The 25980-nt window shown below is 61.3% G+C and overlaps 1 protein-coding gene across 2 annotated transcripts; it reads right to left on the reverse strand.

Annotated features, from left to right (window-relative positions):
* Window positions 1-3239: 3239 nt before the first annotated feature.
* On the reverse strand, window positions 3240-25612 carry ESPNL (espin like). 2 transcript variants are annotated; one of them, XM_033111558.1, is made up of 9 exons: window positions 25274-25612; window positions 23860-24050; window positions 22626-22812; window positions 20557-20739; window positions 17663-17794; window positions 11049-11160; window positions 9862-9962; window positions 8682-8876; window positions 3240-6681 (listed from the first exon to the last, which is right to left on the reverse strand). In XM_033111558.1, the coding sequence occupies exons 1-9, from the start codon at window positions 25565-25567 to the stop codon at window positions 5068-5070; spliced, it is 3009 nt and encodes a 1002-aa protein (XP_032967449.1). In that variant the 5' UTR covers window positions 25568-25612; the 3' UTR covers window positions 3240-5067. The 2 variants fall into 2 exon arrangements, with proteins under 2 accessions (XP_032967449.1, XP_032967450.1); XM_033111559.1 differs by lacking the exons at window positions 17663-17794; window positions 20557-20739; window positions 22626-22812; window positions 23860-24050; window positions 25274-25612 and adding an exon at window positions 13023-13141.
* Between the last annotated feature and the right edge of the window lie 368 nt (window positions 25613-25980).

The following is a 25980-nucleotide window of genomic DNA, read 5'->3' on the forward strand; positions in this document are numbered from 1 at the left end:
CTGTTCCCCTTCCCCCCCCAAAAAAAAATTGAAGATGTTTTTTTAAAAAAAAAAAAAATACAGCAGCGGCGTCTCTCAGCCTCCCCGACAGTCCTGGCGCACGGTGCTCAGTGATGAGCCCTCATGTCTGAGTCTCAACTGGGATCTGGACCCAGGACGCTGAGCGGTGTCTCCGACACCTCTCATGCCAGTGGTCAGAGCAAAGCGTCCCCACTCGGGCCTGCAGGTAACAGAGAGAAGCCGCAGCTTGGGGTGGCCAGGTGGGTCCTCTACCAGTCGGCCCCTCCTTGCTTTACCCCCTTTAGCCTGTGGGCCTTACTAATACAACCACTTCTGGGTGTACGGGGACGTGGGCGCGTCAGGGAAGGCCAAGTCTTGCGGAGGCCTCCGGGCCCACTAGGGACGGTTTGACGGTCCTATGATGCTGAAAGGCCCAGGTGCCTCCCAGAGAGACAAGCCTCACTCCTGGCAGAGTTAGGTAATTTCTCCAAGGTAGCAAGGTATCATGACATTGGGTCCGGCACAGATGGCATCTGCCCACCAGCACAGCTGCTGGCCCTGCTACCTGCTGAGGAGACAGCTGTGAGCTGGGAAACACGCCCCTGCTCTCACGACCTGTGCAAGCTGGTGGAGGACACAGCTGTTACACAATCACCACAATGATTGATTAGCTAATTACAAGTTCCTGATTCCATGCTGCCCTCCCCAGCCCAGCCCTGCCCTGCCCTGCCCTGCCCTAGGCTCTGCCCCTGCCCCAAACAGTCCCAGGACCTTCCCCAGCCTTGGGCATTAGCCTCATGTGGGGAGAGGGGACCCTTGTGGGTGTCCCCGCTCTCACTGTATCCAGCCCTGTCACAGGGAGGGCACTGGAGGGGCAACAGAGGATTTGGCCGTGGCCTGTCCACTCCCCCTCGGTTTGCAGGCAGAGCATGAGAGGGTTAATGCGCCCCAGCCTCAGGCTGGAGGACATGAGGACAGGGGGTTCTGAGGAGCGGCTGCGTCACAGGCCTGCCCAGCTTGGGCACGGAGGCCCAGCACCTCGCATGACAGGTCAGTTAGGGAAACTCGACACCAGGGACTCAAAACGGATCCTCATCAACAGGTCACTACCGAGTGGTGCAGTTTTTAAAAATACGCTGCTTGTTTCTTTTTACGATGACAAAAATAACACAAGCTCATGGTGGAAAGTGTGGAAAATTACAAAGCAGAAAATGCAACCAGTAAAAGACAATCCCCGTTAATTAACACACTGGTCTGTCCCCTTCCGGCTGTCACACTGTCAACGCTAGAACGACTGCAGGTATGTTTCTGTGCCCTGTTTTATCACTTATGTCGCATGGCGAGCATTTCTGATGTGACTGGGCTTTGAAACTATGCTTTCAAACTTCACCCTAAAAGGGATCCATCACACCTTACGAAGTTGGAAGCGACGCCCAGTCACTTTATTAACAGACATTTGGGTTGTGTGCCATTTCGGACCATGACGAGGACTATGGTGTCACCTCTGTGATTACTTCCCTGGAATGGATTCAGAGAGTGACATCTTCAAGTTAAGGTGAGTGATCGTCTTTACAGCCCAATTCACAGACGAGTGACGAGGGTCGTCCAGCTTGGGCGAGTGACGCACTGTCTCCAGCAGGCAGTAAACTGACCCCATGCCTGGAGCCTTCAGGCTGCGACGCTGTCCCAGGGCCGCAGACCCACCCACCCCCTTCGGATGGCTTCTGGCCTTACTTGCTTACAGTATCTCTTATTCCGACTGGTATTTATTTGGGGCACGGGGTGCTCTCAGGTCATCCTCCCCCGTGCCCCCCCCAGAATAGCTGACCAATGCCTGTAGGACTGATATGGACAATACCTTCTTCCCCAGGGCATCTGTCTCAGGGCCGTGATTTCGGGGCGTACTGTCTCAGCTTTTTCTATTCTGGTCTGTTGATCCAAGGGGCCGTATTCTGGTGTCAGAACCACCATGTTTGATGGACTATTTGTCATGTGGGGTGTCATGCGGTTTCTCTAGTTGCGCTCCCCACATAAGAACGCAGGATATGGTGAGGCCAAAAAGGAACACCCACGGAGCCATAGATAGGGGAGTCACACCACTATAGTCTCACTGGCGGCTGGGGTGGAGACACAGGAAGTAGGAGCCACACGATCCGCAACCCGCCGTCCACTTCTTCTGCCAACCCACCTCACTTGCTACCTGCAATCTGCCGTCCTAACTGCAATCCGCTCTTGCTGGCTCAGCCACCATCTCCTTGCTAGCCCCCATTTTCTGCAAGCGTAGCCACAGCAGTTATATTAGTGGCCAATGGCTCACTGGTTACAACTGACGGCCAACTAGCCACAGCTGATGGCCATCCAGTCACAGTTGATGGCCATTTACTACCTGAGCCAGCACCTTTTCACATGAGGCCGAGAGCCTGGAAACTGCCCTCCTGGCTCTGGCCCCACAATGTTGCTCTCCAACTATGATCTCTTCATATCTGAAATGTGAGTCTCTTCGTTGCCCCTTTACATTTTCTCATCTGCCGTATTAGTTTGCTGTCGCAGCATAACAAATGACCCCACAATCCAGTGTCTTAAAACAACAACGTTTATTACGTCACACAGTTCCTGGAGTGCTTACGTGGGGTGGTCCTGGCCAGGTGTGTCCCTAGCTGGCACCAAGGGCTCAGTGGGACCACAGTCATCTGAAGGCTGGACCAGGGCAGGAGGCCTGAGTTCCTCCCACACGGGCGTCTGCTGGGGGCTGCTTCCAACATGGCAGCCGGCTTCCGCCTTTTCTCCATTTGTCCTGCACACAGGCACGGGCCAGGGGTTCTCTTTCTCCCCGATTTTTCTAACTCATGGGGTTTCCCCTTGCTGTGTGTCTGGTCACCTCACTGAGGTCTGCAGCCTAAGTAGGACTCTGGGGTCCTCTGTGAGTTTTGCCAGCTGGATGACAGCTTTATGGGCATCACACAGGCCTTACGGCCCAGAGTGCGGTCCTGCTGGGGCCAGGCCGCCTCCTGCAGGGACTCTGCTCCCCACAGGAGGTTACCGCATGCCAGTCCCCAGCCCCCACCCCCGTGCTAGGCCCTGGGAACAGCACTTCGTCAGGCAGCACACAAGGATGAAGTCCTCTAGGACCCACATCTTCTGAGGCCCCCACCCCAGGGCTCACCAGCCCCACCCTCAGACCTGCACCACCGGCCAGCCCCGGGAAATCCTCGTCTAACTCCATCAGTCATGCTTTGAGGCCAAGAGCTGGGGCCTCCCCAACAGTGCTGAGATGCTTGCAGGAGCCCAGGGTCGGCACCCTGCTCATTGGAATCTGCTCCTTCAATACAGATCGCAGGTGGGCGAGTGTCACTGTGGTCCCAGGACAGAGACCCCTCCATGTGGGACTTCAGTCCACCCTCACCCTGACACTCGGTGTGGGCAGGCCAGCATGGCACCCATTTTACAGATGAGGAAGTGGAGGCTCCGTGGGGCTCTGGTGTCTCAGTGGAGCTGAGGACTTGGGCCTTGGTGCCCATCCAGAGCTGGGACCCTCTCTGGGCACAGGCAGTTCTCCCCGGGGACAACGAGCACAAGTGTGAAGGCAGCCAGGAATAGGTCTTTATTTAGCAAACTCTTATCCTCCCTTCCCAGCTCTGGCAGTCCCCGCCAGCTGACACCCCCAGCTTTGTATCTCCCCGAGTGTTCCTCCCTGTGGGACCCCAGTTGGTTGGCTGGGAGGACTCTGTGTGCCAGTCAACAAACAATGTGCCTGCCAACTTCCAAGCTCTGCAGGTGGGTGGGGCCACGCCTGTCCCAAGAGGCCTGGCTGCAGGGAGGCAGTGGCCAGAAGATTCCTGAAGTTTCTTCCCCACACACTGCCTGTTGGGGCCATCACACAGCTGCAGGACACCTGCCCCCGCAGCCCCTGGACTCTGGGCCCACCCTTCTCAGCCCCACAGCCTGGGTGGGGCCAATCCTCCTGGCTGCTGTGGCGGCTGGGACAAGCCAGATGCCACGGCCCGCCGTTCGGGACTCCGTCCCCCGAAACTGTCCACGAGACACTGTGCAGCGCTGGAGGCTCTAAGGGAGTATCCATGCCCTGTCCTCAGTCCCTCATGGAGAAAGTGGTGGGTGACATCCAGGCAACCACAGGAAGTGGCCGTCCCTCATGGTCTGGCTTCGTGTACTCCCATCCTTGCTACACGTTCTCCTCTGGGTCTGGCAGCTCACTTTTGAGGGCAGGTGGTGGCCCCCTCCGCTCAGAGTCCCCTTTCAGCCATGGCCTCTCTCACCGATGCCCCTGATGCCATAAGCCTGTGGGAGGGGCCCTGCTGTGGCCTCCGCTGTGTGGCCTGCAAGGGGGCTGCTCAGCTGACCCCCCACAGGGAGCCTTCTCTTTGGGGACCAGATCCCCTGGAACGCCTTGGGGGCACTCTCACGGCGTGACAGCAGAACACGTCTGTCAGTGGGTCGCTGCTTGTCCCCATCCGTGTGCCCATCTCCCCGGCCGGAGAATTCGGGAGGGCAGTCCAGTCTGATGGGAAGGCCTCTTGCCTGTTGAATCCCGTTTTCTCCCAGCTCCTCTCCCATTTCACAAATGGGGAAAAAGAGCCCTGGGAGGTGAAGGGCATGGCCCAAGGTCACCAGAAGAAACTGAGGCAGGACCAGTGGGGGGCAGATGGAGGCTCTGGACAGGCTGGGACCACCAGCACCGGAGAAACCGAGGGACAGGACACCTAGGCTCTGGAAGCAGGGCCCACGGGAAACACAGGCTGGCAGGCATCCCAGATGCCCAGGGGACAGCCAGGCAGAGGGACCTGGGGCTGGGACGGCAAGTGGTAAACATCAGGGCCGAATGAGACTGAGAGGCTTCTTGGGTTTGGTGGTGAGAAGGGTTCTGATGCTGAGTGGAGAGCTGAGGAGGAAACTGTGTCAGGGGCAGAGCTGGAGGACACAGCTAGCATGGGAGGGTCTGCTGGCCTGGCCTCCGGGCTCACCTGGCCACCAGGTGGGTGAAAAGGACAAAGAGGAGAGAAAACCCCAACCACCCCCAACCCCCTTCTGGAAGGCAGGCTGCCAGCCGTCTCAGTCTCCAAAGCTGAACATCTCGGCTTCTTTCTCCTTCCAGAAGGCGAAGCTCCGGTCTATGTAGCCACAGATGTCCTCGCCATTGAAGCTGCCCCACTGGGAGCCGGGCCCCAGCTGCTGCGGCTGTGCTGCGGGCTCGGGGCCACCGCTGGGGGCAGTGGCGTGGGGCAGGGGCCCAAGCGGGGTCAGGCCTGACTTGCGGCCCGTCTCCGTGTCCCAGGCGGGACCGCGGCCGGAGCTGAAGAAGCGGGCTTTGATGTCCTCGAAGCCGTCGGTCCAGGCACGGCGGCCAGCGGCCACCTCGTCGGTCACGGCCTTGTGGAAAGCCCGCGCAGCCTCCCAGCCGTGGGTGCCCAGGTGCTCGAAGACCTCGAAGCACAGCAGGTGGCGCACCTTGCGCTCCTCAGCGGGCAGCTCGCACTCCAGGAGCTGGAAGTAGCCCAGCATGAAGAGGTCTAGCGTAAGGCTGCCATAGGGCACGGGCGCCCCATCCACGTGGGGCAGGAACTGCTCGGGGGACAGGAGGCCGCGGGGACGCCGGCTAAGTCGCCGCAGCTGCCGGGCAGGCACGTGGGCCATGATGGCCTTCCAGTGGCCCAGCAGGTGGGTGATGATGTTCCTTTGTTGCCACAGGTGGCCAAGCCGGGGGCCCTCGCAGGGCGGCGGGGAGGCTGGCCTCGCACCCCTGGCCGCCTCCTGCCCCCTGGGCCCGGCGCGCCGGGCCTCCAAGGTCCTGCAGGCGGCTGTCTTGAGGGCGGGCGTGTAGGCTGACTTCTTCCAGTGGCTGAGGAACAGCATGACGATACGCTCCTTGCGCAGGTTGGCCAGGTCGGGGCCGTGCCCGGCACCCGCCTCCGATGGCACCTCCTCACAGCTGATGCCTGAGTCACTGGCCTCCTCTGTGTCGCCCGGCCCAGGCTCCCCGCCCATCCGGTCACCACGGGGCTGCGGGGAGGCCAGCCAGCAGCCTCTCGGGCACTGGCCGGGCTGGGTCCCCACCTCACAGGGCCCCGCGTTTGGGGCGCAGGGCAGGCCGGGGGCCGACTCGAAGTTGCCACGTAGCGTCCGCACGGACACCCCACACTCCTGGATCTCGCGCTGCGCCTCGCTCTGCAAGGGGCTGGCTGGTGCCTCAGCAGAAGCCTCCTGCAGGGGCCCAGCTGCTGGCCCCTCCTCGGCCTGCACCAGCCCGTTTACTCCCTTCAGCAGCAGGGACATACTGCGCACCAGCCGAGCCACGTGGCTGCACCAGAAGGGCAGGGGCTGCCCGCCGGGCACGGGCACCACAGCCGCCTCGGAGCCCTCGGGCTGGGGCTCCGGGCTGGGGGCCTCCTCACCCTCCAGGCCAGGCGCCCGGGGCAGGAATTGGCTGTTGACAGTGATGCTGACCAGGGGTGCGGGCAGCAGGGCCTGCAGCTCGGCTGCCAGCCGGCCCAGCTGGCTCTCGTACTCCTGGCAGCGGCGCCTCAGCTGCAGGTCTGCGATCTGCTTCTCCAGGTACACCAGGTCATCCTCTGTCAGCAGCTCTCCGAAGGGGCCCAGGATGGCCTGGTGGGTCTGCGAGTACCGCCAGGCGGCCTGCTCTGTGGGGCCCGGGCTCCCGCTGTCGTCCTGGGCACAGAAAGGGCAGGTCAGTGGGACGGCAGGAGAGGGCCTGTTCCTGCCAGATGCAAGCTCCCCACGGGGGCCTGACTAGGTGCCCCCAGGCACCCCAGACCAGCCTTGGACACCAGCTGGCCCTTGCCTGGACTTAGAGAGTATGGGGTTTGGCCAGCCCATTCCAGGACTGAGGTTCAGGAGCCGGGGTGCCTCTGCTCTGCCACCCTTTTTCCTTCCCCCTCATCCCCTCAATGTTTAATCCAAAAGCTCTCTCCCCTGAGAGCCCTCCCTCCCCCACCAGCCCCCAGAACCTTCTGTGGGGGGAAGACGGCCCTGGAGGAGGGGCAGCCTCAACCACTGGTCTCGAGGTTCTCCAGATGTTCACCCCAGAACACCCCCCCCCCGGGCTCGTCCTGCACTAGATACAGCCCTGCCCCCCAGTGCTCACTGTCTGTGGGGGGACAGACACAGAGGGTCCCTGAGCAGGGCTCCCTCCGGGCCCCGGCTCTGTGCCAGCCTGATGACATCTTAGAGCCCTGAGGGAGGTGCCCACTTCACAGGAGAGGGCACCCAGCCACCGCCTGGTTGCCAAGAGGCCTGGGGTAGTCTGGTGCCAGGCGTTGCTCTGCACTGAGTTCTGATTCCTTGTCCCAGCAGGCCCAGGGCAGGGAGAAGATTTGGGGGGACAGCTGCTTTCCTGGGCAGTGCCCAGCCCACGAGGGTCCTGGGGGGTGGGCACAGGGACGTGAAGCGTTTGGCCAGGCTGTGACAGCCAATCCCCTTCTACCCATCCTCCCTCCATTCCCTGAGTTCTCTGCATCTCCACCCACGCTCCAGCCTCCCAAGATCAGACTCTCAGGGCTTCCTGGCTGTGCAGGAGGCCCGCCCCACCCCTGCCTTGTTCTGCCCTCAACCCTGCACTCTTCCAGCCCAAAAGTGGAGGTCAGGCTGTACCATTAGACCAGCACTGTCCAACACTTCTGCGACATGGAGATGGCATGTCGCCACGACACACCTGTGGCTATGGAACTGAAACGTGTCTATTGCAACTGAGAAGGGGTTGACTTTAATTTTAATTAACTTAAATAGCCACATGTGGCTGGCATGACTGTAATATATTGGACAGAGCCTCTCTAGACCAAGGGTTGCAGAACACCTACCTCATTCAGACAAAATCGTACCCCTCTAGGGTAAGACTCTAGAACTACAGTCCACATGGCAGCTAGTGGGAACCTGGTAAATTCCAACTCAAATTGCAGCCCTTCTCTGCTCCGATTTTCAGTGCGGCCTGTCCCTTCTCTGACCTCACTTCTACCCACCATCCTTCATTCACTCCACTCCAGCTTCTTCCCAGTTCTCCCTTGGGCCAGCTATTCTGCCTCAGGACCTTTGCACTTGCTGTTTTCTCGGCTTGGAATCACTTGTCCCAAATTCCCAGAGTCCCTCTCTCACTTCCTTCTGACCCCTTCTCAAGGTCACCGCCCTAGACAGCTGCCCTGAGCACCCGTAAGGAACAGCCCCTCCCCTTTTCACGGCTTTGCACATGGAATCACCCTTTCCACCCCCACACACAGCGCAGTTGTCCATTCACCCGTGTTCCTTGCTGGAATACAGGCACCAGTGAGGCAGGGATGGTCCCCTTCACTGCAGGGAACAGGGCTTTGGCACAGGGTCAGGGTGACACACAACTCGCTAGGTCAAAGGACATGTGGCAATCACACTTCTAGCACAGGTGAAAGGGCACTGCTCACAGCCCTCTGATCTGGTTCAACTTCATCTTCTGGCAGAAGAGGAAGCTGAGGCCACACAGTGGCCTCACAGAGGCAGTGGGGTGCCTGGGTCTCAGGACTCGAGGTGTGGACCCAGGGCCCCCAGCTTCCATACCCACCTGCCAGAACCAAGCTCCCCCTCCCCCCATCCACCCTCTGGCCCCACCCCTCCCCATCTGGCCACGCCCCATCTGCCACACTAAGCCCGGAGGGCCCCTCCCTGATTCCCACACTGGGCCCCACCTGAGCCTCTGGCGCAGGGTCTGCTCCCAGGCGAGCCTGCAGCTTTCGTACCATCACCTGCCGCTTCCACTCGGGGATGGGCCGGCCACGCTCGTCCCGCGTGGGCACCAGCCCGTCCAGGTCACCCGAGGGCAACCCGTCCAACCTCATCGCAACCAGGCCCTCCTGGGCGTCCCCCGCCGCCGTCTCCGCCCCCTGTGCAGACGCGGGAAGGTCACTCAGGGCCCCAAAGGGATCCTACCCGGGAGAGAAGGGGAGGGTCTGCCATCCAGGGCCAGCATGGACCAGGGAGGAGGGGTGGTGGGGGCCGGCCAGGGAGGGTGGGGGAGACCATGGACAGGAACCCCAGCCTGTTAAGTTTGAGCTTTCTGAGGGCAGGAACCCAGTGTCCCCTGTGGGACTCTAGCGTGTGTGTGTGTGTGTGTGTGTGTGTGTGTGTGTGTGTGTAGTGGGGGGGCGTACGGGGGATCGCTAGCTGAGAGGCAACGAGATTCCTCCCCTTTTGCTGTATCTGGTGGGGAAGAGGTAGCCCAGGGCATGCCATACAGATGGGGACAGTTGCGTAGAGAAAGTCTGGTGGCCAATTCTGGACTGCAGGACTTGTCAGAGCCTTTAACGTGCATTGCGCACTGTAACTCTTCAAGAGGGACAACACTGCGGCATTTCCCAAACTTGCACAGAACATCTCAGCAGCTGAGAGTGCCTGGGGCCCATTCAAGGAAAGATTGATTGCGCTGGATTTGTAGGGGCCTCATGCCCAGAAAGAGGAAACTGGACGTGCGCCTCCTCCTGTGGGTCCTGGGCTGGCTGGGAGCCTCCAAGGAGGGCAGCGGGCTGCCAGGCCCACCCTCCCCCATGGACTCCTGCTTCCTCTGAGGAGGGGCAGGAAGCATCCTGAGTTCAGAGAACAGGAGGAGGGGCTTGGCATTCCCTGGAATGAGAGAAGGGACCCATGCCTTCTAAGCTGCTTGCGGCCCTGAAATTCCAATGTCCTCAGAACCCAGGGGTGTCCTCCAGAGCCAGTCTGTCCCCCCAGGCGCCTGCCTGACATCCAGGCGCAGAGAAGGTGCTGGCTACCCTGGAAGTGACCTGGCCTGGGTCCACACAGGAGAACATGGTGAGAGGGCAGCTGGCTGAGGGTGGGCCTTGGGAGACAGGGATGTGGAGAGTGGGGACACACCGTGGCGCTGGTGGCGACCCTCGGGGGTGCTGTGTGGGTCTTCTGCTCCTTCGGAAGAGGCTGGTCAGGCCGGCCAGGCCAGGTAGAGCTGAGAGACACTGCTGCTGGGAGAAAGCGGGAGGTGGGGTCAGAGGGGCTTCCAGAAGGGACAAGGGATGGGAGCAGAAGACGCTGCACTTGGGACAGAACCAGCCTTCCTGAAGGACCGCTGGACTTGGGGCGAGACCCAGCCAGCCCCCCACCAAGGGCCCCAGGGCCTGGGCATCATGGGTGTGCAGAGCCTGGCGGGCTGGGGAGTCTGCATTTTACCCCCCTCATCCCATCCCAAGACCACCCCATGCCCCCTTGCCACCCCCACCTAAAACCTGGAAGGGGCTAAGAAGGGCATCGTGTTCAGTGGTCCGCAGACCTGATTGATGCAGCCCATGGGACCACAGAGCCCATCCTTTTACCGCCCCAATGCCCCTGTCCCGACTACAGACACACTCCAGGGCCACACCCTGAGTGAGAAACAGGTCGTCCAGACACACAGTCCTGCGTGTGCCACGTAACTACCATGCAGCCCACCGACCAGCGCTCACCCTCACCACGTAGGGGGCCTGTGGACCGTGTTCATGCCACTCCCTTCCATTTGGATAAATACTGCTGCTCACGGTCCCCTAATGGGTGGTGGTCTGCAGTTTGAGGACTGTGCCCCTGAGCCCTGCCAGCCCCTGGGTGCTCCACCTGCTGGAACCCCAGATAGAAGAAGCACATCCGGAGGGGCCTGGGCCCAGGGCCCCGACCTCCCATGTACCTCTGGACAAGCGGGGGCCCAGAGGGGGGATGAGGCTGCCCAAGCTCGCACTGAGCTGAGCCAGGCAGGAGGGCCAGGCTCCAGGGGCTCAGCTCACAGAGGGTCACCCAGGGCTGGGCAGGAGGCTGCTTGACTGTGACTGTTAAGTGCCCATCGTGGAAAATGTCGAGCTCACTTTAAAGCAACAAAGACAAGAAAGGGAACCTGGAAGAGCTGGGGGCTGGGCGATGGCAGGGGTGACCCCAGCCCTGTGCTGAGTGTCCTGAGTGTCCTGCTGTCTGCAGTCAGCCACTCCCCCACCCCCCCTCTAAGGACGTCGGGGGCGAGGCCCACAGGGCCCACTCCTGTCACCCATGGCCCAGGCCAGTCCTCCCGGGAGACGTGTACTCACAGCTGGGGCTCCCAAGTCCTGAGGCCCCTCTTCCGTCCTCCAGGGCGCACCTGGCAGCTGACAGCGGAGGTGGGGGGAACGGCGGGGGCGGGGGCGTCATCAGGAGCGGCACCTGGGGGTGGACAGGTCTGCTCAGTGGGAGGCCCAGGTGGGCCTAGACTTGGGCTGCCCTTCCCACCTGGTGGGAGTGTGGGGTGTCCAGCGGGCTAGCCCCGCCCCATCTTATAGCAGTGGGGAGGGGCAGTGCACCCCGGAACAGGGTCTGCAGAGGGTCAAGTGTGCAGGAGTGCAGGGCAGTACCCCTCCAGGTTCTGTCCCGTGTCTCTCCACCCCTCTACACCAGGTGTCTAGGGCTCCCAAACACCCCATGCCACTGAGGGCCACCACTCACTGTGCCCCCAATGCCACCACCACCAGGTGACCCCCCTCATCTTAAGGCTTGGCTCACGGGCTCCCTCAGGAGGCAGTGTAACTCGGCAGCTCCGGGCGCTGGGTTAGGGGGTGTCCAGCTTGTGTTCACCAATTTGGCCTTACGAGAGGTGTGTGCATACACACATGCACCCGTGCACCCATGTACACACACATGCACACGTGTACACAATGCACACATGCGTCCGCACATGCACATGCACACACATGCACAGACATGTACGCACACATGCACACACCCCGTCCCTGACCCTGACTTCTGTGCTGAGATGAGCCACCTGCACGGCCCCCTCTCAGAGGAGAGCAGGTGCCTGGCCCCTGGGAATAGGGGAAAACCGCAAAGAACCTGGAACTCTTCTCAGCCCCATAAGCAGGAACTGTGTGGCTGTGACCCCATCTCAGTGAGGTGGCCCAGAACTCAACATGCAGTGTCCAGGTCAGCCTCCCCAGGACCCTTGGGAACAGAGCACCGAGATTGGCCTGTGGAGCCTGGGGTCAGGGACTCCATGGTGGGGCCTGCAGGGGCACCACACTTCACTCCCACACCCGCCCCATGTCTGCGGTAAGGCACAGGTGGGCCTTGACCACCTCTCCTGCCCCCAAGCAATGACAGGTGCACAGCCAGAAGCCTTGACCTGGACATGTCCCCCAACTCAGCCCCGCTTGGCCTCAGCTTTTGCACCTGACCAGCGCAAGCCAAGACTCCTGGCCCGGCAGACACACAGAGCTGGCCGAGCAGGGGACATGAGGCATGCAGGCTGCCCTGACACCACCAGCAGGTCATCAGCAGGCTGTGCTCACCTCCCTGCCTCCACCTGTTCCTCTTTAGGTGGCAGAGACACTCTCCAGGAGGACACCTGAGGTGTCCTCCCAGGACCCCAGAGCCAGGCCTGCTACCTTGTGGTTTAAAGCTGGAAGTTGAAGGCTGTCTGACCCTGCCTTGACTCCCGGATGGGCCAGTGAGCCTTGAGGCCCGTCTGGCACACAGCTGCCCCAGTTCCCGTCTCAGCTTGTTCCCTCTGAGCACCACCCTGGCTGGCAGCCCGAAGCTCCTCGCCCCCCTCTCCAGTGGGCGCCCCAGGTTGGCGCTGGAGAGTCCTCAGCAGGACAGAGGACCTGGTTCAAATCAGTCCCCTGCCAGGTACGTGGCCTGGGGCCAGGGCTGCATCAGAATTGTGGGGCCTGGGCCGCAGCTTGGTGCAGTGCTCTGCTGTCTCTGCCTTGAAATTCTGAATCGTTTTTGAACAAGAGGCCTGTTTTCATTTTGCACGGGGCCCTGCACGTGAGGATGTCGGTCCAGCTGGGGCCAACCCCTCGGCCACCCTGAGTGTCCCCTTGCTCATCCACAAGGTGGGCCAGTCCCGCCTCCCACCAACGAGGTGGACACCCTAGCTGGCCATGCCAGCCTGGGAGTGCCCTCAGGTGAACCCTGGGTCTGCATCCACCACCTCTGGCCCCAGCCACCCTCCTGTCCAGGACCCTCCACCCGTGGAAGCCACTAGAAAGGAACACAGCCTGAAACCCCATCTGCCGGCCACCACGCACCTCACACCTCGCTCTTGTGGGAATCCGTGCCGAGAGCCCCGGAGCCCCAGCACACGGGACTGGGGAGCTTCTGCTGGCCCCCTAGCCCAGGAGGACCTGCAGAAGCAGGGGCTAGGCTGCAAGCACAGGGAGCTGTGGCCGTCCTGGGCTGTTGGGGGCTGTCACAGCTGCTGCCCCTGGGAGGGGGAGGTGTCACATTAATATTTGAAAGCAGAGGTGTCAGGTGGCCAGGCGGGCTTGAGCTGGGTGTGGGATCTCTTACCACATGCCTTAACCTTCCACAGTGTAGAGCCCAGGGGAATGGACCCTCTGGGGAGACCTGAGATCCCAGGTCACGAGAGGGAGAGAACATCTAGAGAAATGCCCCAGGACAGTACTTCCACACCCAATACAGCCCCAGGGTGCACTGGGGAAACCGAGGCTCAGGGAGAGCAAGGGGCTTTCTCAAGACCGCACAGCTGGGAATAGGCAGAGCTGGGATCAGAATCACTTGAGACCCCAGACCTTACTCCTGCCAGGAGGGGAGCCGCTCCTTTGTGGAGCAGGGCCACCCTGATGAAGGAGGCATCTGGCTGCTCTTTACCTGGTGTTTCTCAAGGCTGCGTCTGCAGGGAGGGACCTGAAAGGACGGGCAGGCAGCTTACTGCTCGCTATAAAAAGCTGGATTCCCAAGCTCTGTAGTCCTTGGCTGCGACACAAATGTCCTGTGTGAGCAGCAGCCATCTGTGGTGTGGCCCATGTCACATCACTCTGGGACTTGGCGGGCAACGGGACCCAACCAAACATGATGCTTGCTCTCTGTAGTGTGTCTCCGACCTAAGAGTCTCGTGTCTTCTTCCAGCGTCCATATACGCGGACATACCTTGGCTTAGGCGTTTTCAATATGGTCAAGTCTGAGCCCAGACCCGGCAGCACGGCTAGAGAAGCTGCCACTGACAGTCTGACAGGGGGCCCTCACTTCAGGGCCACCCCAATGCCCCCGGTCCCCACCAAGCCAGGACAGGGCTGTGGGCCCTGCTCCCTGTTCCCGCTGGGGAGCCCTCAGCCTCTCCCCCCATGGAATCTGCTCTCAGGGGAGCGGGGCAAGAATCTCCCGTCTGCTGGCAGAGGGGGGAGCTCAGCCGGAGTGGAAGCAGCCCCCGGGGGGCGGAGACAGAAGAGGCAGGAAGTTGGTCTGGGGCTCAGAGGAATGGACTTTGGCCCCAGGGCAGCGCCTGCAGCCTGGGGGACCTCCTGCTACTGGGTCCCTAGGGCGGAATCCTGCTCACTGCACCACAGAGAAGGCCTGGGCCTCGGTTCCTCGCCTGTAAGTCAGGGAAACTGCGGTTGTGGAGAAGATGAGAGACTAGGGAGACAGATCATGGGACACAGCCCGTCACTGCGGGGTCACGAGGATCTCTGAAGTTCAGCCGGGGGTCTGCTGCGGGGTTTCCCTGGCAACAAGAGTGCCCACGTCCCCGCGTCCCTCGCGTAGGCCCTGGACACGCAGCAAACCCACAGGACGGCGAGGAGGTGTTGGGTCCCAACCTGTGGGGTCCTGACATGAGCATGTGCTGCCCTCACATCGGGCAGTTGCCCCGAGGTTGGAGCCCTTCCTATGGCCTGCGGTCCCTTTTCCTGTGTTTTTGGTGAGATTTGAGCAGTGCCATGCCTGCCATGCATTATACATTGAGGACAGCTGTGTCGAGCTGGGTTACAAGCCTGTAATGCCACCCGGGCCGAGAAAATCATGACCCACAGATGGGTGCCGGACACTGGTCACCACGGCTGAGATTCGGTTACTGGCTACACGGCCAGGACTACCCCTCCCTTGAGGAGGAGGCTTCCCAGGGGACAGGGGAGTCCCTTGCCCTCTCTAGGCCTCAGTTTCCTCATGTGTCAAATGAAGGTGTCCAAGGGCCATTCTGGACCTGGGGGAGGGGAGAGTCAGCACCTGCTGGGTACTCAGTGGGTGTTTCCTTCATTCTCCAACTAGGCTCTTCAATCCCATTTTACAGATGAGAAAATCGAGGCTCACAGATGCGCTCAGAACTTGCCCCACAGCTCGGTGGGAGTCAGTACCAGGGTAAGGCAAGTAAGACAGCCCCCATGCCATGGAAGATGCTGGGAACTAAGTCCCCTGCTTGGGGGCCATGCTCACCATCCTGGGCTGCAGTTCCTAACTGCTTCTGCCTGGCCAGGATCTCACTCAAACCCAACCCTCAGCCAGGAGCCCAGCTAGTTGCCCAGCCCACTGCAGGAGGGAGTTGGGGTGCCGGGGCCCCCTCTAGCCCCTGTCCCACCCAGAGCAGAGAACCCTGGCCCCTCACTGTGCAGAGGGGGTGCCCAATCCTTAGGGAACAGAAGGACTTGGCCAAGGTCGAGGTGGGGAGACCGAGGCAGGGCCTGGACTTCCTGAGCTGCATGCGTGCCCCGCACTGGACAGGGCCCCCGGTGTCCTGCAGACCCGCCTACACAGGGGGCACCTCCCACAGGCCAGGTGTGGCCACTACCTGTCCAGCCTCGTCCCCCAGGCTTCCTGTCATGGGACGCGTGACTACTTGGGTGTGGGTGCAGGCTGCCGTGTGGCGGGGAAAACGATGGCTTTCACCACCTCCTCGGAGCCCGACAGGGGAAGAGGCCAGCGCAGGTGACCTCTGGATATTGCGTTTCCATCAATATTGCATCAGGCACACAGCCTCCCGGCCTCGGCCCCCAGCTGACAGCCTGCCCTCCCACGGAGCCAAGCCTCGGAATGTGAGGCAGGTGGCCTGGGGGAGGGGGGATAGCTCCAGCCGGTGGTGAGAGGCTGGCACCCCCTGCTGCCCAGGGCGCTCACTGAGGGAGAAAGAGGCAGAGGCTGCAGCCTGAATCCCGAGGCCCAAAGGGGCTCCTGAAGCTCCCGGGACACACTAGCCTGACGGGCTGTGGAGGGTGTGCACAAGCCCCCACCCTCCACCACCACAGGCGGGGCAAGTGGACAGGCTGTTGGGGAGGCTGCATACACAGCCCGGGCCGGCTTGGGGCATCCTGAATGAAGGGGACACTGCCTCGAATCCTGGGGGGACACCAAGAAGACAGCCAGGACCAGAAGAACCCCCAGGAAACCTCAGGTGTCAGGAGGGCACTTGGAACCCTTGTCTACCTAAGAGAGTTGGGCACAGTGGCTGGTGGGCCTGACACACGTACAGGGCCCGGGGATGGAAGACAGTCCTCAAGGTCAAGGGCACGGCAGTGTGGCTGGGCTGGGGTCGGGCCAGAGACCCCCGCCAGAGGCCGGGTGGAACCTGGCAGCCAAGGAGCCGCTCAGCCCACGTCCTAATCTCAGCTGCCGGCCCGACCCCGGTGACCACCCAGAGGCCTGGCAGGGACCCAGGTGGCCGAGGCATCCCTAGACTGTGAAACTGTGTCCATTATACCAGGAACCAGCTGAGTTCCACCAGCTTTTCAAACCCAAGCCAGCAAGACACCCTTTCACCAAACAATACCCAAACGTTTAGTAAATAAACAGTAAATAAATTACTTCAGCAGTAACGGTAGTTCTTGTTTCTGAAACTGTGACATCAGGACAAACCAGGGCACTGGTGTGTGCCCTAGAGCCTCTGAGCAGCCCCTGAACCATCGCAGGTACTGTGGGCTTCAGGCGGTGGTGACAGGGGCTCTTGGCGGTGGCTGGGTGAGGACTGTCCCGCAGGCCAGGGCCAGGACGGACTGCAGCTCGGCCTCAGCTGGGCCTGGACGCCCCTGAGACCCGGAGGCACAGCAGCCTCGCGGGGAGACCGGAGTGGGGGCACCTCTCCTCTCTGAGCTTCGGTGCTGTCACCTGAAAATGAGCCCGGCCATCCCCGGGACACTTTCTGAAGGGGTGAACACTAGAGAGAACTGGCAGGTTGGGACAAATCTGTCACAGTAACTGCCTTGGGCCTAGAATGGGGAGGGGACCACAGAAGAGCACTGGGGGAGCCTGGCTCCCGGCTGACCAAAGAGCAGACTCCACCCACCTGCACAGCCGTCCTCCTCCCCACTCGTCTGTCTGTCCATCCACCATTTGCCGACCCTCCGTCTGCTCCTCCCTTCATGCAAACACTTGCAGCCTGTCACGTGCTGGGGCCTGGGGCCAGCAGGGCAGAGCCCTGTCCTTACAGACGGGGAAACGGCTCGCTGAGAGGAGAGCAGGGCTGAAAGCTGCCGCTTCTGGGCGGGTGGGGCCTCGTCAGGTCACCTCACCGAGAACCCGTGGCCCTGTTCCCACCCCTGGGTAACCTCAGGCTGACATAACGTCACCTTGGGAGCCATGGCCATTGGGGGTCCCAAGTCATAAGCAGGGTGCAGCCCAGGTGGATGGCAGGCCTTGGCCAAGGCCCAGCCACAAGCCACCCTGGTCCCTGTCACAGCCCCGGCCCTGTCACAGCCCCAGTCACAATCCCTTTCATGGCCCCTGTCGCAGCCCCGGCCTTGTCACAGCCCTGGCCCCTGTCACAGCCCCTGCCACAGGCCCTGTCTAAGCCCCAGTGACAGCCTGTGGCTTAGCCCTGGCCCAGGCCCCTTGTCCTGCAAATGACATGGTGTACACAGTGAGCATTCTAGCTCACTCAGCAGTCAGGGCAGCAGGGAGCCCTGCCACCCCCAGCTCCCCAGAGGCCAGGGACCACAAGGCTTACCCGCCGGGCCGTCTCCCGCAGGTACCGGGCACAGTCCTGGTGTCCGTGGTACTCCGCCAGATCTGCCGCCGTGTAACCATCCTCATCCCGCAGGGACGGGTCCACGTGGTGGGAGACCAGGGTCTGGCAGCACTGTAGGGAGTGGGCACGTGGGACGGGTGCACGCCCATGCCCACAGCACCCCCAGGTGACCATGGGGGGCAGGCTCGGTGCACACAGGTCACTCTGCCCCGTCTCCCAGGTGGGGACGAAGGCTGCCGCCAGCTGGGGGACCTGCCCAAGGCCCCACACCGTTCTATGCAGGGAGGGGCTGAGTCCCCGAGCCTCACCCCTGCGGCCCTGTCCTGCGTGGGAACTCATGAGGTAAGGAACTCGCCAAGGGCTCAGCTGGTCCCTCAAGGATCCCGGCCTGGAGCCTGACTCTGGCCTGGCCCTTGTAGCCCAGGTCCTGGGCTTTAACTACAGAACCAGTTTCCATTTTCGCGGCCACTCTCAGAGCTGTGTGTCATTTCCACGTGAAGAAACGGGTGCAGAACGATGGCCCAACCACCGCTGGGACTGGAGCCCAGGGCAGTGGTTCTAGATGACAAAGGCTGCCGTCTGGAAATCTGGGAAGTGGCCGTGCCATGGCAGAAAAAGCTGGGCAGGTGGATGCATGTCAAGGAGTGACAGAGCCAGGCAGGTTACACCCAGCCACTCCCACATCGCCGTGAAAAACAGACTAGACGTAAAAGTCACCTTCCTAAAGCATCACAGAAGTGACAAGTGAGGGATTCCCAGGCTAAGCTCAGGAGACAAGGACACTTTGTGGGGACAAGCCTGCCACTCAGAGCTCCTTTTGCGTTAAGAGCGCACTGATGTAGGAGAAACGATCGTGACCTGGGTGGTTCTTTCTCAGCCTCCTGGGACTGGGGAGACCATCAAAAGCTACGGGTGCTCCAAAGATGAGGCTCTGATTCCCCGCCTCCCACTGTGCGCCCAGCGCTCCAGTCTCAGAGAAAAGGTACCCGAAGCCAGCCAGCCCACTCATCTGGGTCACGCGGGGGCTCCAGGGGCCCTCATGCCTACAGTGTGAACTAAGTGACCCTGGGCTCGCAGGTCTCACGTGTGCCTGACAGGCAGAAGCAAAGAAGACCCCATGCAAAGCCTCAGTGATGTCTACGAATCATTTTTCAAATATAGGGTGCACCCTACAGTCAAAGAAAACCAAGAACACAAGGAAATGAGACCAGAAATGAGACCGGGAGACGCAACACACAAACAGACAGACCCCCAAAGACAGAACGTACAGACTGTAACGTAACCATGCTTACCACTTTCAAAGAAATAAAAACCAAGCTGGGAAATTCAGGCGTGGAGTGATAAAGTACAAAAAGCGACACACAGATTTGAAAAACAACTAAGTAGAGGAGGTCGAGACCATAAACACAGGAGCCAAGTTAAAAACTGAAGCCGAAACATCAGTAAACAGAAAACGGGTCAGAAGCAGCAATCCAGATTACAGCACAGTCCGACAAAAAGATGACGACAGGAAACCAGCAGCTACAGTCGGAACCTCTATTAATCCCAGAAGGAGAGAGACAGAACGGATGCATAGGTCGTTCCTGAAGAGAGGACAGCTGAGAATCGGACAGAACACAGTAAGAACACCAAAGCACAAACTCAAGAAGCCCGACCAGTCCCGAGTAAGATGGATAAAAAGGCATCCGTGATTCCGTACGGAAAGCCTTGAGATACCAAAAGGAACGAAGAGGGGAAAAGGGGTAAATTTGTGGATAGGTTGAATTCAGTCTATTTATTGGCTGAATGAAAAATAACGATTTTTCTACAGATTTGTAAACACTGTAGCAATAACACATTAAAAGTGGCCACCTCATGCCATTGGGCCTCACCCCCAATCCCTCTGCTCCCCTCTCTCCAGCCACAGCAGCCTCTAGGCTGTGCCTTGAAAAGCCCAAGGCCATCCCGGGAGTCAGGGCTGTTGGCACCGTCGTGCTGACCAGGTGAAGAGATGAGGCAGGGCGGCCTTGCCATGTGCCCTCACTGTGCCAGGCACCGTCTGGGGTGGCACGTGGACCACTTCGTCCGACCTCACCAGCCACCTTGTGAGGTTTTTTATCAGGTCTGTATTACACAGGAGGAGAGGAGGCACGAAGAAGGAGAAGAGGCCCCTGCAAGGTTAAAACACGAGACGTGGGCAGCCTGGATCCAAAGCGATGGCTCTAAGAGCTCATGACCTAACCTCCACCTCGGACCACGGCGCGTCACAGGGTGAGAGGCTGGCGGGCGCCTCGGAGCTGAGCTCGTCCAGGGGCCTCCATTCCATCAGACCCAACGCCCTCTTTTTACCACAAATATTTCCTGACACCTCATTCACCATTCCAACATGAACTCCATAGATGCTATAAGGGACCTGCACACACAGTTTTTAAGTAGTTAGCATTCCACGCTAAGTCCAAGATCTGGGAGGAAAGAGAAATAACTTATAATGTGACTGTACACTGTACAATGCACTGTACAATGTGCGAGAGTGCCCACACTGACGCAACTCCACGGGTGTGTCAGGAAAAATGAGAAAGGCACTGAAATGGACAAAATGGTCATTACTGAGTGTCCTGTGCAGCACACGTTTCTGCTTTTCCTTCACTGCCTTCGACCCAGCAACTCTGTAAGTTGTCAAAACACCTGCTGGACCACGAATGACTTGTCCTGAGAAAAGCAAAATGTCTGTGCCTGGGGTGTGCGGTTGCTTATCTCCCTGTCAGTAGTGACTGGTTTGCACCCCTCAGTCTATTTGTAAGCTCACCTCCTCGTGCCTCACTTGTGTGTGTTGTGAATCGCTGGCTTCCTCACTAATGAACGAGTTCAGTAGAAACCCCACCAGGCTGCCTTACCTCCGTCTGCCCGTTCTCTGCTGCGTCATGCAGGGGGGTCCCTCCCCAGGAGTCCCTCATAATGGGGGCGCCCATCAGCAGCAGCCGGTCGAGGATGGGTGTGTGACCGCCCCGGGCTGCAAAGTGGAGGGCCGTGGCCCCCTCATTGTCACGAGCTGTCAGGCCGATGTCAGTGAAGGTGACCTGGGGAAGGAGGAGGGGGAGAGACGGAGCAGCTGAGGCCAGACGGGGAGCACTCCTAGGAAGGAGGACATGGGGGGAGTCGCATGTGGAAAGCCTTTCTGGCCCTGGGGCCCCCAGCCCCCTGCTCTTCCCCTGGGATGAGCCCCTATGGTGCTTCGTGGGGCTTGCCGGACCCTCTTCCCTCCTGCCGACCCCCGGTACCAGCTTGGGCACCCCTCACTGCTCTCACTGTGTCTTCTCCCCCTGCACAGCCCACCCACTCACTTCCATATGCCGAGCACCTGCAGCCAGAGGTAGCCAGGGTTCAGGCTCACCCGGGGCCAGGGTCCCGGTGCGGGGACAGGCACATTTCTGGGGGGCTGAGGTCTGAAGCAGACGGGGTTAGAACTACAGGACAGGGTATGGGCTGACGACTGGAGAGGTGGTACAGGGCTTTGTCCCGGAAGAGAGGCCCCTTTGTCAGGAGGAGCCCAGGAGGGGACATGGCCTGAGCAAAGGTGTGGCGATGGTGGGTGCCTCAGGGGCGAGGGGCCAGCCTGGGAGATGCACCGGCAAAAGGAAGCGGCAGGCAAATGCTGGCGGCCTGCGAGGCCAAGGTGAGCATCTGGACTTCACCCAGGGCTAGGGGAAATCATTTGTTCCTTCGTTCATTCACTCACTAAACATCTTGCTGAGTGCCAGGCATGGGGAATGCAGCACCGTCCCACTCTGGGGCGGAAATGGACAACCAGCAAGATGAAGCCAAATGCACAGTCTGTCAGGTGTTGGGGCCACGGAGGGAAGAGTGCAGCAGAGCAGGATGGAGTGCTGGGCGGGTGGCTGCCATCCTAACCAGGTGGGCAGGGAAGGCAGTGGGGGGTCACCTGGGGAGCTGCCTGCCAAGCAGAGGGTACAGCACGTACAGAGGCTCCTTGGGGAGGGGGACCAGCCTGCTGGAGGAAGGGCTGGAAGACAAGGTCCCCCAGGAAGTGGGAGGCTCTGAGTCTGGAAGGGCTCTCCCTTCTCCATCAGCGGCCAGCGTGACCTTCAGTAGCCCCCCAGCGCCCTCAGAAAAGAGCCCTGGTCCTCGCGGAGCCTCTGTCTGCCTTTCCCACCTCACCCCACCCGCGGCCAGGGGATCCCCAGTGCTGATGAGCTGTGCCTCTTCCAGGAACTTGTTTAGGCCCCACCCTTCGCCCCGCCACCTCCCGTCCCTCCTCAGGGAGACCACCCTGCTCTGACTCCATCAGGTCTCTGATGGACCCACAGAGCTCACAGAGACCCCGCTTGGTCTGGTTTTCTGTGGTGGAGGTAGGAAGTCCCCAGCCCATTCTGGAAGAAGGCGTCCCCCACCCCAACCCAGGCCACTTTACGTTCCAGGGTCTCAGGGCTTCCTTCAGGAAAGAGGCCTAAATGACCCCTGCGTGGGTCCAGAAGGGAAGAGGGGTGGGGATTAACCCTGCTCTGAGGCAGCTTGGCATGAACAAGTGGCCAAACGACCAGGGCCAGGCACTGACTGGTGACAGGGCACCTGGGTGCCACCAACCCTGAGAGCACCCAGGAGATGCAGCAGGACTCCTGGGGGAGGGGCAGGAGAGCCTCAGGGGTAGGTGCTGCAGGTCCCCACAGCCCTGCGGGGGCTCTGACGTCCATCCAGTCCACAGCCAGCCACAGCCAGGTAGAGCTGTGACCTCCCGGCTGCACCCCGGCCTGGCCTGGGCCTGGCGACCACGGGGGCTTGGAACGATGGGCGGGCACATCCAGTCCCCAACGACCCTTTTGTTTTGTCCCCAAACAGACCCCGGGGTGGAGCGCCCAACACAGCCAGGCCTGCTTGCTCCGAGGGACTCTGGGCGTAGGCAGGAGCCTTGCGGGTCCTCCCCTCCCCCACCCTCACGCCCACTTACCAGCCAGACGACTAGCGAGTAGTGGCCGCGGGCTGCGGCAGCGTGCAGCGCGCTCATGCCGTCCAAGGCACGCAGGTGCACGTCGGCGCCGCAGTCCTTCACCAGGAACTGAGCCAGGTGCAGGTGGCCTTCTTGGCAGGCCAGGTAAAGTGGGGAGGCGCCGCTGCGCGTCCTGCGGTTCACGCTGCTGCGGGGGAGGAAGGGGTTCAGAAAGCGATTGGCCGGGGTCGTGAGGGTGGGGACTGTTGCAGCCAAGGGCCCAGATCGAAGGGAGGGGCAGCTCGGCAGCTGGCCTCTTTTGCGGCCACTCTCCCTTGCCGGCTGAGGGTCCCCAGCCGGTCACCTGTAGTGCCGCACAGGTTGCGCAACGCCTAAGTGCACCAGCTTGGGGGACGGGAAGGGGCAGGGGAATGAGGAACGCGGGGGCGCAGGAATCCTACTCCGCCTGCTCCCTATCAAGCTGTGCGCGCCGCCGGGGCTTGCCGGCAGGGGGCGCTTCGTAGGGGTGGCTAGTCCAGTGGCCCGCAGTGGGCGGGTCAGTGAACTCCAGAGCAGGAGTCTGCACTGCAAAAAGGGGCGTTGTGAGCAGGACGCTAGGCCGTCGGTGGGCGCGCAGGCTGGCGTTCGCGCCGGTGTGCATGGACTGGAGCAAGGTCCTGCGACTTCCCACATCCGCTCTGCCTCCACGGGCTGCAGGGCCAGGTGACTTCTTGGTCCCTAGTGACCTGCTGCAGGGAGGGGTGGTCCCCTACCCAGGGCCTACCCAGGCCCATCCCCTGGTGACACAGACTTCATTTCTGGCTCTTGCAGTAGGTGCCAGGTGGGAAAGTGGGCCCCGGGGCATGGAACCTTCGTGTGTGTGTGTGTGTGTGTGTGTGTGTTAATGTGAAGTCTCCAGTTTTCAAATGGCAGAAACTACTTTAAAAACTGCGGGTCTGTGAGACACTCTGGCCCCCAGGCCGGGGCAGCCAGTAGGCACACTCTGGGAAGCTCTTCAGAGGCGAGTCCCAAAGGCCTTGGCCAAGGGGCGGGATAGGGGACCAGGAACAACGCACGCTGTTCCACAGCTGAGCTGTCAGGCTTGTTGGGAACACACGTGGGCCGTGTGTGGGGCCAGCCTGCTGTCCCCGCCCCATCCCGTCACCGTGCATCTGCCCTGCAAGGCCCACCTCAAAGGCCACCAGCCCATTGTCCTCTGCCCCTGGGGCCAGCGCCCTGGACTCCAGCTCCTCACCTGCTGTGGGCAGCCATCAAGAGCTTCAAGCAGGTCAGGTCCCCGCTGACGGAGGCATGGTGCAGCGGCAAGGCCCCCTCCAGCGTCTCCAGTGTGGCCGCGTGGCCCTCTCGGAGAAGCCACTCCACCAGCACGGGGTGGGAGAAGCGGGCAGCCAGGTGCAGTGGGGACACACCCGAGGTGTCTTGGTCCTACCGAGGGAGGCACAGGCAGGGCAGTGAGGGGGCTGCAGGCCCAGACTCACCCCTGCTGGGCAGCACCAGGTGGGCCAGGGCCAGCCTTGGGGTTCACACTGCAGGGAACCCCACCTGCCTGACAGCTCCTGCTCCTCGCTACCCTCCCCTCCCCCACGCTGTTCGCTCCATCGTGGAGGGAGGCCCTCAGGCTCAGTGAGGCCACCTGTTCAAGGTAAGGCCATCTGCTTCTGGGTCCAGGTGGTTTGGGCCCAATTCTGAGACGCTGCCACACCCTGGGTCCCCTTGCCCGAGCGCAGTCGTGCCCCTTGCCAATCCCCACTCAGTCAGAAAGGCTTCCACTTGCCCAATAGTGCCCACGATGGGCTTGGCAGTCCTGGGACACTGACTCCTGGCTTCGGCCCCCACCCCCACTGAGTACCTATCTACCAGCCACACATCCTCGCGGGGGCATTTCCCACAGACGATTGGCAGACCTGGGCATTCCCCCAGTCACGGAGATGGCACCACTCTGCCCAGCAGCCTCTTGGGGTTGTGGAAAGGGCTGATGAGGACAGCGGAGCTGAGGCCATGGCACTCCCAGGCTGTGACTGGTGAGTCTCCGTCTCCTGGGGCCCAGTGGGTTCCCCTGACGCCCACCCAGCTGTCAGAGCTTGCTCATTGTCCTAGTTCTTTGCCCACACAAAGGGGCATGAGGCAGGAATGGGGAGAGGGTGGGTCCTGGTAGAAATGCCCCGACAAGCCCAGGACACCCGGCTCTATCAAGGCTGCTGGCCCACTGCCCCCCACAGCCGGGACTGTGCTGTGACCCACTGGGGCCCCCAGCTGCTGAGCCCACGTGCCCTCTGCACTTATTCTTTGCTGGACCCTTTGGGAAACAGGCCCCAGGGATCAGGCCCGATGAGAACACTGGCAGCCCCCCCACTGGCAAGGCCAGGCGCTCCCATGGGGGGAGAGAGCCGAGTGGCTGCTCTGTGCACTGGGGGAGACCAGGTGGTTTATGAGGTGGCCTTGGCTTTCAAGGGCTTTATGTTGCTTTGGGGGGGCGGGCGCAGAGACGTATGGCAGAGACCTAGCCGTGGGGTTTGCGTGGTGGGTCCCCAAGAGAAAGAGAAAGAGCCCGGGGCCGAGGATCTTCTGGCTCATGGCTCACGCCTCCCTTGAGTCACATGGACAGCGGCTCTGCGCGTTGTCCCCACTCAGCTGCTGTCCCCACTCACCTGGAGCCCGCAGCCCCCTTCGCGTACCAGCCAGCACAGCTCGGCCAGGCTGCCGGTGGCAGCAGCGTCATGTACTGGCGTCGCCCCGTTGTGGGCCCGTTGGTTGCTGGGCAGCTTGGCCCGTTGCACCAGGAACTTGACACAGGCTAGGTGGCCGGCCCGGGTGGCGTGGTGCACCAGGCCGGCCCCCAGGGCATCGACGATGCCTGGGCCCAGGGCGCCAGCCTCTAGCAGCCGCTCCAAGGTGGCCAGGTCTCCGTCCTTGGCAGCCGTGAGCGCCCGTTGCTCCTCCATCCTCAGGCCCGGCCAAGCGGCCGGCTCTCGGGACTCAGGCACAGGCCTGGCTTCCTGTTTCAGGTGTGGACGCAGCTCTGGGCTCCGGTTACCCGATAAGCAACACACAGGGCAGATGGGAGGCGGCGGGGTTGGGGGGCCGGGCCCGGCAGCCTCGCCCGAGCCACTCCTGCAGTGCTGCGCTGTGGTGGGCAGAGCGAGCAGGGGAAGGGCCCACACCGGGCCCAGGTTGAGGTGGGTGCCAGCCAGTGGACGCTGCCCTGCAGCTGGACCGTGCCTGTTCCTCCCGTGGTGAGGGCTGAGGAGATGCGCGTGAGTGTCTCAGCCTGAGTCAGACTTCCCACATCCAGTGGGTGTTTACAGTTCCAAGTGTCCTTTCAAGAAAGTAGCAGGCTCTTCAGCGTCTGCTTCCC

Source organism: Rhinolophus ferrumequinum, chromosome 8 (genome assembly GCF_004115265.2).
Source record: "Rhinolophus ferrumequinum isolate MPI-CBG mRhiFer1 chromosome 8, mRhiFer1_v1.p, whole genome shotgun sequence".
In the NCBI taxonomy this organism is placed as follows: Eukaryota; Metazoa; Chordata; class Mammalia; order Chiroptera; family Rhinolophidae; genus Rhinolophus; species Rhinolophus ferrumequinum.